At 44.0% G+C, this 19336-nt stretch overlaps 1 protein-coding gene and 1 long non-coding RNA gene across 2 annotated transcripts in view; both read left to right on the forward strand.

Annotated features, from left to right (window-relative positions):
- The window catches only part of MOGAT2 (monoacylglycerol O-acyltransferase 2), a 46742-nt gene extending 27636 nt beyond the window's left edge, over positions 1–19106 (forward strand). Inside the window, exons 3-6 of the mRNA XM_083436724.1 lie at positions 3721–3925; positions 11952–12126; positions 13333–13532; positions 18870–19106. Of these exons, the coding sequence (XP_083292850.1) occupies positions 3721–3925; positions 11952–12126; positions 13333–13532; positions 18870–19024 (735 nt within the window). The 3' untranslated portion in view covers positions 19025–19106. The remainder of the gene's footprint in view (positions 1–3720; positions 3926–11951; positions 12127–13332; positions 13533–18869) is intronic.
- LOC310675839 overlaps positions 1–19336 on the forward strand; it is a 324788-nt gene that overhangs the window by 57411 nt on the left and 248041 nt on the right. The window lies entirely within an intron of this gene.

A 19336-nucleotide genomic window follows, 5' to 3' on the forward strand; every position in this document is an offset into this window, starting at 1 on the left:
TCCTTCAAATTTACTGTAGTTTACTCACGATTATTCTGTTTTGTAATCCAAATTGTAACAAGAAGAGGTCGAACGCTTTCCGATTAGCAGTGCGACGTCGCTCTGAGAAGGTAGCGATAGCCTCACAGCACCACGCCGGCCCCCCCTCCGTTCCCCGGGGCTATTTACAACCTGGAGACGATCTGGAGCTGCGCTTTCGGTGCCCGCTGAGTCCCACGGCCGTAGGCTTTCCCCGCCTGCGGTTTTATGGAGTTTCTGCGTCGTCGAAGCAGTAAAACCCCGTCCTTCTCAGAGCTCTTCCTCTGAGACATCAGAGGAAAGCAGCCATCTTCCGATCGCGTTCAGACCTGGAAGTCCCTGCTTGATTTCAATTGGCAGGGAGTTCCGAAGTGTAGCAGCTGCAACGCTAAAAGATTGATTTCCTACCGTTGTGGAACCGTGGCATCTGTCAAGATGCCAGCTCTATAGATGGAGGAGGTTGAGCGAGCATAGATGGGAGAATGCGATCCCTGAGCAGATCTTGGGGTGGTTTGCAGCAGATCAGCAAGATTCTGATCCGGCTCTGAAACCCTGGAGAGCCATTGCCAATAAGTCTTGACTGAGCACAATAGATCCAATAGTTTGACTGGGTGAAAGGCCGTCTCCAATTGCCACCCCAATCTCTGAGCGGCGCGAGATTTCTGGGGTTCCTGACGCTTGCCCAGGGTCCATGTTTTACCTGAACGAGGCACAAGGGAGACTGCAGTGTCTTTATGATAGATGGTGTGTTTTTATTTTTTACAAAGGTTATTTTTTTGTTAAATTTTTATTCATTTTCAACAACAATCTTCCAATTAATGACAAATCAAACCAGTCGAAATTACAATAATAACAATACCACCAATGATATATTCCCGTGTTCCAGATGTCTAGCGATGATCATCCTCATTCATGTCTCTGCATTTTTGGCTATTTTTCAAATTCAAAACTAATATTATCCATCCTTATTCTCAGTCTGATCAGTCGTTGTTTCTGTGGCTCACATCTTCTGTAGCAAAGTTTTTACATTGTTGACACACAGGAGGCATCCCATGCCCCCATATTATTATCTGTCCGGTAGGTAGCCGTGTTGGTCTGACACAGTAAAAATACCGTATTTTTTGCTCTATAAGACTCACCTTTTTCCCGTCTAAAAAGGGGAAATGTTGTGTGCATCTTATGGAGTGAATGCAGGCTGTGCAGCTATCCCAGAAGCCAGAACAGCAAGAGGGATTGCTGCTTTCACTGCGCTTCTGAGATGCAGAATATTTTTTTTTGTTTGTTTTCCTTCTCCAAAAACTAGTTGCGTCTTGTGGTCTGGTGCGTCTTATAGAGCGAAAAATATATAAAAAAAATCTGAAGAAGTGTGCATGCACACGAAAGCTTATACCAAGAACGAACTTAGTTGGTCTCTAAGGTGCTACTGGACAATTTTCTATTTTTTATATATATTCTGTCCAATTATATTGGTGTTCAGTCCTCTCATCCTTTGTTCGTCAAGTTCTCATTAAAGGCACTGGGCTTCGTTCCAAAAATAGAGTTTATAAATGGCAAGTCAACAAGTTCTCTCTGATGTCTACAAAGGTTATTTTAAGCATCCTTTTCATTTCTGGCTCACCATCCCAGGTAGCCAATGGTCCCCTTTCTCGCCAGGAACAGAAGGTTTCCTTACAGCAAGCAGGCAGCTCAAACTCCCACACTATCTAAACACCAACCTTTTCTGCGGTTAGAGCAAAGTGTGCTTCTGATTTTAATTTGGGGCGGAGAGGAGCTGTGCCCCCATGGTCAAAAAACAGGGAAACACCATTAAACAATCTCTGGGGTGAGCTCTCTGCGTGGCGGTTGTGGCACAACGGGGCAGTGCATTGGCTATCAACCAGATGGTATGTTGGCATGCAACCAAGGAAACAAGGGCAATTGGCAGGGCCCCAGCTGGCTCCAGCAGAGCTGTTTGCGGGTCTCTCGGCCGTCAGGTAGCCTCTGTTTAGAGGTGAAGAGAATGGCGAGATTGAGATCCTGGTACTTCGAGATGCCATTTTCTGCCCTCCAAAAGCGCAGCCCCAGGCTTGCACGTTGCAGCGATTGATTCTCAAACAGTAAGAATTGAATTGGCAATATCTATCGGGATACAGTGGTGCCTCGCAAGACGAAAAGAATCCGTTCTGCGAGTCTCTTCGTCTTGCGGTTTTTTTCGTCTTGCGAAGCAAGCCCATTAGCGGCTTAGCAGATTAGCGCTACTAGCGGTTTAGCGGCTATTAGCAGCTATTAAAGGCTTAAGGGATTAGCGAATTAGCTGCTAAAAGGCTATTAGCGGCTTAGCGGGCTTAGTGGATCAGCTGATAAGCAGCTTAGCGATCAGCTGCTAAGCGGCTTAGCGACCAGCTGTTAAGCGGCTTAGCGATCAGCTGTTAAGCGGCTTAGCGATCAGCTGTTAAGCGGCTTAGCGGCTTGGGAAAAAGGGGGGGAAAACCCCGCAGGAACTCGCAAGACATTTTCGTCTTGCGAAGCAAGCCCATAGCAAATTCGTTTTGCGAAGCACCTCCAAAACAGAAAACCCTTTCGTCTAGCGGGTTTTCCGTCTTGCGAGGCATTCGTCTTGCGGGGCACCACTGTACGTTGATTTGGAGCGATTCGGAAGCAGCGGGGTGCTAAAAACAGACACACGTCTGTTCTTAAGGTTGAACGGAATATCGCAACAGGTTGGCGGTTTGAGCCCACCCAATGATGGCTGTGGGCTGGATTCTTGCATTGCAGGGAGTTGGGCTAGATGAACTTTGGGGTCCCTTCTAGCTCTACAGTTCTATGATTCTACGATTCTAGTGTACCAGGCAATAACTGTTGCTGAAGCAGACTCCGAGGGGTAGGAGAGCATTTGCAAGACTTCAGGGTCCCTGAAAAGAAATCAAGCTCGTGGTAGCACAATGACTGTGCAAATCGGTCCTCAGTTCTCTAGCGCTGCTTAGATATGGTCTTGCTCCGCGGCCCATGTTTTGTTAGCCCCAAAATGGAAAACGAGCAAGGGCCCAACCAAAGAAGAACGGCAACTGAAACTGGTGGGATACGCGCAGCTTGCAGATTTAATGTATAGAATAAGCGAACAAGAAGAATGTACATTTAAAGAAGGCTGGAAAATGTTTACTGAATATATGGGTGAAAATTGTGTTCATTTAAAAATGCTAGTAGCATTAAGATGAATTCAACAGTGTAAATAAGTTTTGGTGGATGTAACAATGGAATACTGAATGGTTTAGTTCATGTAAAATATGCAGGGTTGTATGGCATGCAAAATGAACCATGGGAAGAGAAGAAGGGAAGTCAGTGATTTAAGGTTGTTTAAATGAATATTTTGAAATGTGGATTAGAAAATATATATACAGTGGTACCTTGGGTTAAGTACTTAATTCGTTCCGGAGGTCCGTTCTTAAGCTGAAACTGTTCTTAACCTGAAGCACCACTTCAGCTAATGGGGCCTCCTGCTGCTGCCGCGCCACCGCAGCACGATTTCTGTTCTCATCCTGAAGCAAAGTTCTTAACCCGAGGTACTATTTCTGGGTTAGCGGAGTCTGTAACCTGAAGCGTATATAACCTGAAGCGTATGTAACCCGAGGTACCACAAATAAATGGTCTTGCTCCGTTCTCTCATTCTCCCAGTTCAGAAGGTGAGTCCCGGAGGAGCCCTAAATGACTTTGGTCTTCTTACAGCTGGTGAAGACGGTGGAACTGGACCCGACAAAGAACTACATCTTCGGTTTCCATCCCCACGGAGTCCTGGTGGCTGGAGCCTTCCTCAATTTCTGTACGGAGGCAACTGGGTTTTCCAAGATCTTCCCAGGACTGACCCCTCATCTGATGATGCTGAACCTCTGGTTCAGATTCCCGTTTTTCCGTGACTATCTGATGAGTGGAGGTAAGAAGAGCTGTGGTGCTCAGGGCGGTTGATACAAGCCAATATCTGGCTGGTGCAAGAGAGAGAGAGAGAGAGAGAGTCTGTGCTTTTGTAAACTTCCTGCACCTAATAATAATAATAATAATAATAATAATAATAATAATAATTTAGTTATACCCTGCCGGGCTCAGGGCAGCTAACACCAGTAAAATTACAATTAAAAAACCCCAAACAATTTAAAACACAGGTTAAAATATAATTCAAAATGGACTTCCGGGTCTGAACGCGATCGGAAAATGGCTGCTTTCCTCTGATGTCTCAGAGGAAGAGCTCTGAGAAGGACGGGGTTTTACTGCTTCGACGACGCGGAAACCCCATAAAACCGCAGGCGGGGAAAGCCTACGGCCGTGGGACTCAGCGGGCACCGAAAGCGCAGCTCCAGATCGTCTCTGGGTCGTAAATAGCCCCGGGGAATGGAGGGGGGGCTGGCGTGGTGCTGTGAGGCTATCGCTACCTTCTCAGAGCGACGTCGCATTGCCAACCGGAGAGCGTTCGACCTCTTCTTGTTACAATTTGGATTACAAAACAGAATAATCGTGAGTAAACTACAGTAAATTTGAAGGACTTTAATTTGGAAAACTTGAATTGGAAAAGAATCGGGACTTTAAATTTCTTTAAGAATGATCGGAACAGAGGCGGGAAGGTCTAAACAGGAAGTCAGCCTTCCGCTTTGTATATAGTAGAAAGTAAAGACTATGCTCTTAACATTCTAAAATAAGAGATTGAAAAAGCTACTCTGAAGCCATAGAAAGGATTGCAACCCCCCTCCCAAGAACTGGAAAGGAGGGGGAGTATTTTGGGAAAGACTAAATCCCCCGGAGAAAGAGGCTGCGGTAATAGAAGCACCGCTCTGACTCCCAGGTCCTGAGCTGTCAAATTTGAAAATACTAGCCTCAGAAAGGGGATAGTGGACGGCGCTTGATTAATGAGAGTTAAATCTGCTATAAAACTGTTATAAAGGTGTTAGAACCATAAAACTGTCGCCAAAAGGATTGATGATACAATTCGGTCTTGACTGTAAACCAAAGGACATTTTGTTTCTTCTGATTGTGGAATCTTAGAGTCCCCCTAGTGGGCACAGACATTGTTACAAGTCTACTGGTAATTTTCCACTGTAACATCTTACTGCAACTTCCTATCGGACTGTCTGTTAGTGCCACAAGCCCAGCTGCAGCTGCAGTCTGACCGTGGGAAAGCTTGGCTTATGGCTGAGAAAGAGAGTTATCAGGAAAAGACGACAAGATCGGGCAAATCCTTTCTTCCAGGAAGAAGAGGTTCTCTAGACCCTACAGGAGGTACTGCCTCACAACAGAAGGGGAAAGGAATGTCCAGTACAGATGAACTGATAAGTTCGGGCTTTGCAAAGCTACAAGGGGCCATTGATAAACTTACAGCGGAGGTGTCAGGGACGAAGAAGGAGATTGCAGAAATTAAAAATCAGGTGGTAGAAACGAACAAAGGGATTGCAGATGCATCTTCTAAAATAGATCAGAATACGCTGAGCATCCAGCAAAATACAGCTGCAATAGAGAAATTATTGGGCGACTCCGATAAAACGCGAAAGATTGCAGAAGAAGCTCGACAGGTCGCAGCTGCTACGGAGGAGAAATTACCATCGATGACCAGACAGCTGGAGGACTATAAGGTTAAGTTTTCTCTAATTGACTTGAAAGAACGAGAGGCAAATCTTAGGATCAGAGGCTTGCCTGAAATTGAGAAGGAGAGCCTGCGGGACTACCTGTCACAAGAGTTTGTGAAATTTTGGGAATTAGATCTGGAAAAGGAAGAAATAAAAATTTTGAGTGCCTTCCGACTGGGAAGAGCAAGTAAAAAGATCAAAACCAGAGATTGTCTGATCATATTAAGATCCAAGGAGGAGAGGGATAAGATCCTAGGACTGCATTTTCACAAACCTTTGGAAATTTCTCAATCGAGAGCTGAAATTTTTAAAGACATCCCCAAACTTTTGCTCGATCTCAGAGCCAGATATAAAGACTTGGTGACCTTGCTGAGAAGAAATAGTATCATCTTCAGGTGGGAATTCCCAGAAGGACTCTCCTTTAGTTTCAAAGGACGAAAGATTAAAATAAAGTCAGTGGAAGACAGAGACAGTTTTTTGGAGGCCTGCGGGGAGGACCTACAGAAAGGGACAGTAGACCTACTAGAGGAAAGAAGAAAGAAGACAGCAGAGGCAATATTGAATCTAAATTTGGATGGAAAGACTCCACCAGGAGCAGAAGAAGACAAGTTACCAGAAGCAACGGGAGGAACAGAATAACAATAATACAACATGTCTCTGCAGCTTTTGAGTTGGAATTGTAATGGTTTGAACATTTCTCGGAAGAGGAAATCCATTTTTCACATATTAAAAAAAGAACATGTGGACTTGATTTGCTTGCAAGAAACACATGTGACCAGGCTTCACAGAAAAAATTTAATTAACAAAAAGTTGGGACAAGAATTTATTTCATCGGACAAAGTTAAAAAAAGAGGAGTTGTAATCTATGCTAAAGAAAGCCTGGCACCAAAGTTTATCTTTAAAGACGAGCAGGGAAGATATTTGGCTATTGAAATACAGTACCATGGACAGAAATATTTGATGGTGGGCATATATGCGCCTAATGAAGGGAAATCAGAATTCTTTAAAAGATTGCATGAGACATTGTTGGATTATATGGAGTACAATGTGATTCTAATGGGAGATTTGAACGGAGTAGTCTCAACGAATATGGATAAGGCACAAAGACAGGTAGTTACCAAAGATGGGAGACTACCGAAAACCTTTTTTGAAATGACTGATAACCTGGACTTGATTGACATTTGGAGAACGAAACATCCCCTGGAAAGAGAGGGAACCTTCTTTTCTGAAGCCCAAAAGACTTGGACTAGAATTGACCAAATTTGGACCACTAGAGAACTGGCCCCAAAGATAAATAAGGTGGAAATCTGCCCAAAGACTTGCTCCGACCATAACGCTGTTAAGATGGTAATGAACTTACAACCAACTGGATCCTTCAGATGGAGGATGAATGACTCTCTTTTTAGAGATGCGGAATTTGTAAAGAAAGCCCAGAAAACTCTGAAAGATTATTTTGAAATAAATTTGAACACTACGGTGGAGAAAAGAATTATATGGGACGCAAGTAAGGCGGTTATGAGAGGCTTTTTGATCCAACAAAATGCACTCAAGAGAAGATTACAACAGGAAAAAAGAGAAAAGATTTTGGATAAGATCAAGGAAGGTGAAAAGAGATTGAGAACAAACCCAAAATCACAGGAAATATTAAGAGAGATAAAGTTGTATCAAGTACAGTACATGCAATTAATAAACCAAGAGATTGAATGGAAAATCAAACAGATGAGACAAAGAACATTTGATTCGGCAAATAAGTGTGGAAAGTTATTGGCATGGCAAATAAAGAAGAGACAAAAAATGAACACTATTACAAATTTGGAAGTTGAAGGAAGAATGTTGCAATATCCCAACGAGATCAGGAGTGCTTTTCAAAAATATTTTAAAAAGCTCTACTCTCAACAACCACAGAAAGAAACAGAGATAGAAGAATTTTTGAAAGTGAATGGGCTACCAAAAATATCGCAAGAAAACAAACTTAAACTGAGCAGCAGGATAACAGAACAAGAGGTAGAGAGTGCCATCCAAAATATGCAACTAGGCAAAGCTCCGGGACCTGATGGGCTGACTGCAAGATATTATAAATCATTGAAAGACTGGCTAACTCAACCCTTAAAAGAAATATGTAATGAAATACTTCAGGGGGAAAAGGCTCCAGAATCGTGGAAAGAAGCTTTTGTGACTCTTATACCAAAGACAGACGTTGAAAAACATCAACTTAGGAATTACCGGCCTATATCATTGTTAAATGTGGATTACAAAATATTTGCAGATATCTTGGCGAGAAGATTGAAGAAGGTACTAACAGAGGAGATTCATAAAGATCAAGCAGGCTTTCTCCCAGGAAGACATCTATCAGAGAACGTAAGAAATATAATTGACATTTTGGAACTTTTACAGGAAAATATAAATACAAAAGCGGCGCTGATATTTGTGGATGCGGAGAAAGCCTTTGACAATATCTCTTGGAGTTTTATGAAGAAGAATCTCCAAGGCATGGGGGTAGGCCAAGAATTTGAAAATGGTATAGGGGCAATCTATTCTGAACAAAAAGCTAAATTAATTGTAAATAATGTTTTGACAGAAGAGTTCAGAATAGAAAAAGGAACACGACAAGGGTGCCCAATTTCCCCACTACTTTTTATATCGGTCCTGGAGGTGTTGCTGAATATGATCAGAAAGGACCAATTGGTTAAAGGGATACAGGTCGGAGCCAAACAATATAAATTAAGAGCCTTTGCAGATGACCTGGTTTTGACGTTGCAGGAGCCAGAATCCAGTGGGAAAAAAGTTTTAGAACTGATTCAAGAATTTGGCCAAATGGCAGGCTTTAAATTAAATAAAACAAAAACTAAGGTTTTGATAAAAATTCTGACAGAAATTGAAAATGAAAGGTTTCAGAAAGAAACAGGTTTAACAGTAGTGAAGAAAGTTAAATATTTGGGAATAACTATGACAGCAAAAAATGGGAACTTATTTAAAGACAACTATGAGAAATGCTGGACGGAGATAAAAAAGGATCTAGATACGTGGTCTAGCTTGAAACTCTCACTACTGGGGCGTATTGCTGTAATTAAGATGAATGTATTGCCAAGAATGCTATTTTTGTTTCAGACACTGCAGATTATTGATAAAACTGATTGTTTCAAGAAGTGGCAAAAAGATCTATCTAAATTTGTCTGGCAGGGCAAAAAGCCAAGGATAAAATTTAAAATATTAACAGACGTTAAAGAAAGAGGGGGCTTTGCCCTGCCAGACCTAAAACTCTATTATGAAGCAGCAGCTTTCTGCTGGTTGAAGGAATGGCTACTTCTTGAAAACACAGACATACTGGATTTAGAAGGGTTTAATAATGCATTTGGCTGGCATGCATATCTATGGTATGATAAAGTTAAAGTGCATAGAATGTTCAAAATTCACATTGTTAGAAAAGCACTGTTCAATGTCTGGATCAGATACAAAGATCTTTTGGAAAACAAAACCCTAAGGTGGTTGTCTCCAATGGAAGCTAAGGCAGTAAAGAGACTCAATATGGAGGCAAATTGGCCGAAGTATTGGGAGATCTTAGAACAGGATGGTGACAAACTGAAATTGCAGAGTTTTGACAAACTAAAAAGTAAAGTCCGAGATTGGCTTCATTATTATCAAATAATGGAGGTATTTAAAATGGACAGAAAAATTGGCTTCCAGGTGGAAAAATCAAAATTGGAAACAGAACTATTAGAACCTAAAACAAAAATATTGTCTAGAATGTATAATTTGCTGCTGAAATGGAACACACAGGATGAGGAAGTGAAATTGGCTATGATTAAATGGGCTCAAGACGTTGGCCATAACATAATGTTTGCTGACTGGGAAAGGTTGTGGACCACTGGAATAAAGTTTACGGCATGTAATGCCTTAAGAGAGAACATAATGAAAATGATATATAGGTGGTACATGACACCAGTCAAGCTTGCAAAAATGTATCATATGCCTGATAACAAATGCTGGAAATGTAAAGAAGCAGAAGGTACCTTCTTTCACCTTTGGTGGACGTGCCCAAGGATCAAGGCTTTCTGGGAAATGATTTATAATGAATTGAAAAAAAATATTTAAATATACATTTAGAAAGACCCCAGAAGCCTTTCTCCTGGGTATGGTAAACCAACAGGTTCAAGGGAAGGATAGAACTCTTTTTATGTATGCTACAACAGCAGCAAGAATACTCATCGCGCAGTACTGGAAGACGCAGGATTTACCCACGCTGGAAGAATGGCAAATGAAGCTCATTGACTATATGGAACTTGCAGAAATGACTGGCAGAATCAGAGACCAGGGAGAAGAGATGGTGAAGGAAGACTGGAGGAAATTTAAAGATTATCTACAGAAACATTATAAAATTATGAACGTTTGAGGTATCAGATTGAATGTACAAGAATGTTATTATAAAAACGACAATGTTACAGAAAGTATATTTAGTAAGACATAGGGAAATGTAAGGATAAATAAGACAATAACATTAATCTGAACCAAAGATACGCCAGAGGGAAAGAGTTTACTACCAGAATATAAGATCTAGAATACAGAGTGGGAAGGCATGGGGAAGTCGCAGACTTAAGTTAATGCTGAAGAATACAATGACATAATATTTGTTTTTAATTTTTTTTATTCTTATCTTTTTCATTTTTTTTTCTTTTTGTATAATGTATGTATTGTTTTGTTTTTGCTATTTTCTTTTTGATGTGTTTGTCGATTTGTTTTCTGTTTGTTATTGAATGTGGAAAATAAAATATTATGTAAAAAATAAAATAAAATATAATTCAAAATGCAGCCTCATTTTAATAGTAGCCCATAGATCAAAACTGTAAGGGGAGGGAAACATAAGGGTCAGACTGAGTCCAAACCAAAGGCTAGGCAGAACAGCTCTGTCTTGCAGGCCCTGCAGAAAGATGTCAAGTCCTGCAGGGCCCTTGTCTCTTGTGACAAAGCTTTCCACCAGATCGGGGCCAGTACTGGCCCTAGTTGAGACCAATCTAACCACCTTGTGACCTGGGACCTCCAAGGTGTTGTCATTTGTGGAGCTTAAGGTCCTCCGTGCGGCATACCAGATGCAGTAGCTGTGACCTTTTATATGTCATCGGACTCCCATCCTCCCCAAGCTCCATCCAGCATGGCTGTTAGTCAGCGATAACAACAACAGCAACTTATTACTTATACCCCTCTCATCTGGCCAGGTCTCTCCAGCCACTCTGGGCGGCTCCCAACAAAATATTAAAAACACGGTAAAACATCAAATATTAAAAACTTCCTTAAACAGGGCTGCCTTCAGATGTCTTCTAAACGTCAGATAGTTGTTTATTTCCTTGACATCTGGTGGGAGGGCGTTCCACAGGGCGGGTGCCACCACCAAGAAGGTCCTCTGCCTGGTTCTCTGTAACCTCACTTCTCACAGGGAGGGAACCGCCAGAAGGCCCTCGGCGCTGGACCTCAGTGTCCAGGTAGAATGATGGGGGTGGAGACGCTCCTTCAGGTCTACTGGGCCGAGGCCGTTTTAATGTATTTTAATCTTGTTTTAGGGACGCGGGTGGCGCTGTGGGTAAAAGCCTCAGCGCCTAGAGCTTGCCGATCGAAAGGTCGGCAGTTCGAATCCCCGCGGCGGGGTGCGCTCCCGTCGTTCGGTCCCAGCGCCTGCCAACCTAGCAGTTCGAAAGCACTCCTGGGTGCAAGTAGATAAATAGGGACCGCTTACTAGCGGGAAGGTAAACGGCGTTTCCGTGTGCGGCTCTGGCTCGCCAGAGCAGCTTCATCACGCTGGCCACGTGACCCAGAAGTGTCTGCGGACAGCGCTGGCCCCTGGCCTCTTGAGTGAGATGGGCGCACAACCCTAGAGTCTGTCAAGACTGGCCCGTACGGGCAGGGGTACCTTTACCTTTACGTTTAATCTGGTTTTTATACCTGGTGTTGGCCGCCCTCATCCTGGTCTTGGCTGGGGCGGGAGAGGTTTAAATAAAAATTGTTGTTGTTGTTGTTGTTGTTCTCCTGAAGATGTCCCGCAAAGGCATTTGCCAAATAATAGTACTATTAATAACACTACAGTGGTACCTCAGGTTAAGTACTTAATTTGTTCCAGAGATCCGTTCTTAACCTGAAACTGTTCTTAACCTGAAGCACCACTTTAGCTAATGGGGCCTCCCGCTGCCGCCGCACCGCCAGAGCACAATTTCTGCTCTCATCCTGAAGCAAAGTTCTTAACCCGAGGTACTATTTCTGGGTTAGCGGAGTCTGTAACCTGAAGCGTATGTAACCCCAGGTACCACTGTACTGATGGTTTTCAGGGAGCTTACTCTCACGCCTCCTGCATTTCATACCCAGGTTTAGTCCCATCTGACAAGGAAACGGCTGCCAACGTCCTACAGAGGTCAGGAGGAGGGAATGTCCTCGTCATCGCTGTGGGAGGAGCCCAAGAAGCTCTGGACGCCCGGCCAGGGGCTTGTACTCTGTTGTTGGCAAACCGGAAGGGGTTTGTTCGGCTAGCTATACATCATGGGTGAGTCGTGGCACGCTGCCGGGCGAAGGACTGCATTGTGCAAACCCCGTACGAAACATTAACTCTGGTGGCACGGCTACCTGCAAGTGCAGGAGGGCAGTGACGGGCCCCAACTTGGAGGGCTTTGAAAGAGGGTGAGAGAAATTCATGGAGGAGGAGAGAGCTATGGATGGCGCCTAGCCCTGATGGCTCTGTAACTTTATACAAGCGGTGAGCCATCAGGGGTGATATGATAGCCATGTTCAAATATATAAAAGGATGTCACATAGAGGAGGGAGAAAAGTTGTTTTCTGCTGCTCCAGAGAAGCGGACACGGAGCAATGGATCCAAACTACAAGAAAGAAGATTCCACCTAAACATTAGGAAGAACTTCCTGACAGTAAGAGCTGTTTGACAGTGGAATTTGCTGCCAAGGAGTGTGGTGGAGTCTCCTTCTTTGGAGGTCTTTAAGCAGAGGCTTGACAACCATATGTCAGGAGTGCTCTGATGGTGTTTCCTGCTTGGCAGGGGGTTGGACTCGATGGCCCTTGTGGTCTCTTCCAACTCTATGAGTCTATGATTCTATGATTCTAGGTAAAGCACAGCTCATCAGGGATCCAGGAAAATCTCCTGCTTTTGCTTCCTGCCTTGGATTGCAAAAGCAGTGTTGACATTGGGCAAGTCGCCATTGAGGGCAAGGGGTGGAGCCTCAGCGGCCCCCAGGCCTTGCTTTTTCGGGCTCATAGGTAAAGGGACTACTGATCGTTAGGTCCAGTTGTGGCCGACTCCGGGGTTGCGGCACTCATCTCGCTTTACTGGCCGAGGGAGTCAGCGTACAGTTTCCGGGTCATATGGCCAGCTTGACTAAGCCTCTTCTGGTGAACCAGAGCAGCGCACGGAAACGCCGTTTACCTTCCCACCGGAGTGGTACCTATTTATCTACTTGCACTTTGACATGCTTTCGAACTGCTAGGTTGGCAGGAGCAGGGACCGAGCAATGGGAGCTCACCCCGTCGCGGGGATTCGAACCGCCAACCTTCTGATCGGCAAGTCCTAGGCTCTGTGGTTTAACCCACAGTGGGGCCACATCAAATCCAGGATCCACTCCTAGACGGTGTTCCAAGTCGGGGTGGGGCTCCTTACCACTGGTATAAACACTGGGTGTGCTTTGGGCATTATGATGATGACGCAACACCTTCTTTTCCATTCCTCTGCCCCCTCCCCCAGCACTCCTCTTGTCCCCGTGTTTTCCTTCGGTGAGAACGAACTGTTCGATCAAGTTGAAAACCCCAAGGGCGGCTGGCTACGGTGGATCCAAGAGCGTTTGCAAAAGATCATGGGGATCTCACTCCCCCTCTTCCATGCCCGCGGGATCTTTCAGTACAGTTTTGGGCTCATTCCGTATCGGCGACCGATCCACACTGTGGGTAAGTCTGGTTGGGAGAGTAGCTAAACTGCAGCTGGGAAGCCAAATCCTGTGTGAAGATTACTCTTTCCTGGAAATTAAAGCAGTGTCCAAACCATGGGTAGGCAAACTAAGGCCCGGGGGCCGGATCCGGCCCAATCCCCTTCTAAATCCAGCCTGCGGACGGTCTGGGAATCAGCATGTTTTTACATGAGTAGAATGTGTGCTTTTATTTAAAATGCATTTCTGGGTTATTTGTGGGGCACAGGAATTCGTTCATATGTTTTTTTCAAAATATTGTCCGGCCCCCCACAAGGTCTGAGGGACAGTGGACCGGCCCCCTGCTGAAAAAGTTAGCTGACCCCTGGTTCAAACACTTGTTAAAATATTCAAAAAAGCTTTCGCTTGCAGAACATATAGCTAATGAAGAACATATGCAAAGTATTTACATTCACATAGTTATTCAAGCGTGGGCCTAGTTTTTCTTAGTTGAAGATTACGTAGGGTTCCCATATTTCAAAAAGTGAAAATCCAGACACAAAAACTGTTGAGCTTTTTTGGATAGGGAGGGGCCAGTTGATGAGGGGTTTTTTTGCAATTTTTCAAAAAAGAAGAAAAAGCTTTTGAGCTGTTTTGGGGGAAATTCGCCAAAAAATCAACACATCCAACACGGGCTGCCCAGGTTTCCCCAGACATTTTAAACAATGTTTGGAATTTCTGCCCAGATGCTATTTCCGACGGACGTGTCAGGGAACTGCCATCAGTGCTGGAGGGAGAGAGCAAAATCCAGAGGGATTCCGGAGAGCATCCCGGGATTGGGAGAGGCAGCCCATCTTCTGCGGAAGAGAATCAGCGTAGCACCAGTGGAGAAGGGGGGCAGATGGGGGAAGCGGCGAGGCAGTCCCATGACTCCTTGCTGGGGTCCAGCGGGGAGAGTAGGGGTCCTCCGCTGCCTACGCCCTCCTTGCGCAGAAGGCTTTCGCACAGAGAGAGTAGGAGAAGACTAGGCGTCAAAGAGCTTCTTTGCTGGAAGAAGTTTAAGAAACGCCCACTGACGGATTCTGCCAGCGATTGAGACAGCCACGGGTGAGTGGCTGTCCGGACAGGAAAGGTTCACTCAGGCAACCCAGCCAGGTATTTGCACCGGCTTACGCACGAGCAACCCCTAGAATCATTACAGGACGAATCCCAGATATGACCAGGAAATTCAGGACGTATGGCCCTATATTACTGATTCTTCCGTAAACATTCAATCAAACTGTGTCTTTCTCTCTTTCCGCTCAGCCTTCTGTGGAATAGCCAGCTTGGCCATGCAGTTCCTTCTGTGATGTTTCCACTTTCTCCTTCCAGTAGACCTCTCCTTACTGCTTCTTTAGGAGAACATAAACTTCTGCCCTTCTTTCCATCACATACATTCGCACAGAAACATTGTCAGACCTCTCCTTTGTTGCGATTAGAGAGAGAGAGCGCAATCTAACATGGCCTCTTCTTCAGTGTTCATGGAGCTGCAGCCATGAGTCAAGTCACTTGCACAAAACCAAATGGAGAATGTAATAAGACACCTCCCATGTGACCAGAGTTAACCAATCTCATGAGAGTTACTGGGGAACGTTCCAGAATGAAACACTCAGCAAGGCATTTAAGCATTCTCAATTTCAGTAAATTAAAACCACTTAAGCAAAGTCTGCTCATGCCTAGAAAGCCTGGGTCTAAGCAGTTTTCCACTTCACTTTCTAAGTGTTTTCCCCTTGCCTCGTTCCTTCCCTACGGAAAACTCGCTCTTTAGTGCTACATTGGAGCAAATGTCAATCCGGAGAAAACCCCAATTGCCATTTGCTCTGATTGAGCACTAGAAAGCAGTTTTCCCTGGGGGAGAGCCGCAAGACGAAAGGAAGTGTGCATGGGCCTTTAGCCAAGTCACATTTTCCAAAACAATGGGCAAACCAAAACGGTCATTCTTCAAAATCCACACACCTCCCAATTTTTCAGTTCAGTTCTTCAGCCAAGTAATGTGCACAATAAATGTGCACACTTGCGTAAAACACAAGTAGAAATGTAGATATTTATGAAAATAGCAGACAAAATTCATTATATAAAGCAGGCATAGGCAAACTCGGCCTTCCAGATGTTTTGGGACTACAACTCCCATCATCCCTAGCTAACAGGACCAGTGGTCAAGGATGATGGGAATTATAGTCCCAAAACATCTGGAGGGCCGAGTTTGCCTATGCCTGATATAAAGGGATTGGCTTTGCAAAAACATGTGCATTGGGCAAAATTACCTACAGAAAAGTGTGTACGGTATATTTGGAGTAATTTGCACCAAAATGCTGAATTTTCATGAGGACGTTAAATGGAAATAGCGGAATGTGCAAAACTTAAGATTGGAAAAGTGAGAGACAAAAGCATTCATTAGCTTAAAGACCCTCTTTTCCAACCGTAGCTGTCAACTTACAGATTTGAAAATAGGGGACCAACAGCCTTGAAAATAAGGGATCAGCAGCCAAAATAAGGGACCTGCAGCCTCACCTCTTCCAGGCACCCCAGTCTTCCTGTCCTCCTGCAGTCTGGTCAAACTCATGCTGGTAGCTTCGAGAACACTGTCCAACCAACTTTGTAACCAGAGGTTCAACTGAATAGAATCTGAATCACATGCACCACAAGGCCTATGCAGCCTCAACTTAAGATGGCTCCCCGGCCTGGCTTTGCACTGCAAAGTTTGCAGCAACACGTGCAACAAAATGGCATCCAGCATTCAAAAATTCCCTCAGCTTGCATTAACTAGCCACACACACACACAGCCTCCCTCCCTCCCTCCCACGAGATCTCCTTTCCTTTCCCCCCACCATGTGCCACCGCTCCAGACAGACCTTTTCCCCGGCAAGGGTGAGTGGCCCGTCGATGACGTATCTATCCGATTCTGATCAGAGCACTCAGCTCAGGTATGTTCAACTTCTGAGCCAAAGGCAGAAAGCCCAGCCAGCAGCCAAACGATGCCTCAAGGAAAACCACCATCACCTCTCCGCTGGGAAGCGCTGAGGAAAGGCGAGTCCCCAGGCAACGCAGCCGATTTGATCAGCACAAGGCATGGAAGCTCCAACCCCAGTTGTTCTTAGGCTTCTTATTGGGTGAGCAACGCAGCCAAGCAACACAGTTGGAGCCTCCCTCCTCCCTGGCCGGCAGGGAGGGAGGGAGAGGAGCTGCTTCCTTTGAAACCCGGGAAATTTAAGGAACATCATCAATAAGGGACAGCAGCGGGACACGGCACTGGGATAAGGGAGCTTCCCGCCAAATAAGGGACGGTTGACAGCTATGTTCTCCAACAATTGGGGATCCTACTTCTGTCGTTTAATACTAGTAATGATTCTTCTGCCTGATGCCAAACACCGAGAGAACGTTTCTAGGACTGAATTCACCGTGGCGCGGTAATTATCGCCGGAGCCGGCCACAATAACATCAGGTTAATTCAGAAAGACAGTTTTGTACAGGTAACACCGTCCTCTCTGATAGGATTTGACAGGCAGTGGTTGCCCATAATTGTTTGACAGCTTGTTTGGACCTTCTCCGTGGTTAGACGGACTTTCGCCAAGCTCTGCAGTGGAGGAGACACTTAATGGGATGTTGGTCGGAAACCGCGTTAGCCCATTGTTGCTTGACAAACACAATTAGCTCAGCCTTTCAGAGGGAAGGCAGGCAGGTCTTTGCTAGATTCCCAGCTGCACCACTTTCTGGGGCCAAGCCCCAAACCCAGACAACTTTGGCTCATCCTCCCCTCAAAAAAGCTCAACGGCTCTGGCTGATTATCTTTATTGCATTTCAATAAAAATACCAAAAAGTATAAATTAAACATTACATCCAAATATTCAAAAATGGAAAGAAGAAATACATAAAAGGAAAATATATAAAAAGAAAATAAAAAGAAAAGAGAGGAGAAGAAAGAAAGGAAAAGAAAAAATGATAAATAATAAAACATGAAAAATAATTAGTCAAGTGCACAAAATCGTTCACAGGATACAAACAGTACTTTGAATATTCTATACGCCAGGTTCTACGAAAGAAATGCATTTGTAATCCTCCTTTTCTTTCTTTCTTTCTTTCTTTCTTTCTTTCTTTCTTTCTTTCTTTCTTTCTTTCTTGTCACTTTCTTTCTGATCCGGAAAAGTAGTCTGAATCCCTGCTATATTATTTGAATTCAGCCTGATCTTTTATTTCCCTTCTCTTCCCTCCTGTTCCCCTTTTATGAAGATCACCCGCTCTGAGACCCCACAGCTAATTCTCCCCTGGCCTCCTCGCTGGCCCAAGTAGGACCAATTCAGCCAGCTAGCCTTATCTAATTGATTTTTATTGTTATTCATGTTTTTGTACTGTATTTTATGCTGCTTTTATAATTAAGTGTTTTAAAGTGTTTTAAATTTGTTGTTAGCCACCCTGAGCCTGGTTTTTGAACCGGGAAGGGCGAGGTGTAAATAAATTGTTGTTGTTGTTGTTGTTGTTATATTAGTTGATTTCCCTCTATCTCTTTGTGGCTTCAACACTTCTCTTAAGTGACAAATATTCTGCATTCATTTAATAGTATCCGTTTCCCCCCATTATATCAGTGAAATTAATCTAAGCACAACCCAGTATTATTTTTGGAACCATATTTTGTCAGGTAGTTTTTAAAGCAATCCCATTCCTTTATTTTTGTAACTTAACTCTTGTTTCACTCATATTCAAGCATTTCTTTTTACAGAGCTTCATTAAAGCTTACAAGCATTATTTGTTTTTCACTTAAATTATGCATATACTCTGTAAACTTTTCCCAATCTTCTGTAAATCTCTGATCTCGTCGATTTCGAATCCTTCCTGTCAGTCTATCAAGTTCTGCAAAATCCATCATTTTCATTCTCCATTCTTCCAATGTAGTTGGCTCCTCTTGCTTCCATTTCTGAGCCATTAGTATTCTCGTTGCTGTCACTGCATATAGAAATACCGTATTTTTTACTCTATAAGACTCACTTTTTCCCTCCTAAAAAGTAAGGGGAAATGTGTGTGCATCTTACGGAGCGAATGCAGGCTGCGCAGCTGTCCCAGAATCCAGAACAGCAAGAGGGATTGCTGCTTTCACTGCGCAGAGATCCCTCTTGCCGTTGTGGCTTCTGAGATTCAGAATATTTTTTTTCTTGTTTTCCTCCTCCAAAAACTAGGTGCGTCTTGTGGTCTGGTGCATCTTATAGAGCGAAAAATACGGTAACTTCCTGTCTTTCTTGTTTATCTCATTCCCTGTAATTCCAAGTAAGAGCGCTTCTGGTTTCTTAACAATATCGCCTGAGTTTTCTTAACCGCTCTTTGCTGTCTGTCCCTCCCCACTTGCCCGCAGTTGGAAAACCCATCCCAGTTGAGAAGCGCCCCAACCCCAGCCAAGAGGAGGTGGACAAGTTGCACGAAGTCTACATGGAGGAACTCTGCAAGCTCTTTGAAGAGCACAAGTTGAAGTATGGAGTCTCAGAGGATAAGCACCTTTCTTTCATTTGAAACAAGGAAGCCGCGCTTCCCATCCCCTTGCCCACGTTTAAAAAAATAAATAAAAATAAAATATTTATGCTTTTCAGTTTTATACATTTCATTAATTTTTACAATCATTTTAATGTTTCAAAACTTGACTTCCTCCCCCTCTTTCTGCGATTCCTTGATTTTTAATATCTTCTGCATATCCAAATTAACTTCATTTGTTCATTTATTTATCTGCTTTAAATATATACAGGGGTACCTCGGTCACGCCCACCTCTAGTCACATGCAAGAGGAAGTATGTCCCAGCTCAGGAGGAAACAGGAAGTTCTGACTGG

Source organism: Podarcis tiliguerta, assembly GCF_965153285.1.
Source record: "Podarcis tiliguerta genome assembly, chromosome: 4".
Lineage (NCBI taxonomy): Eukaryota > Metazoa > Chordata > Lepidosauria > Squamata > Lacertidae > Podarcis > Podarcis tiliguerta.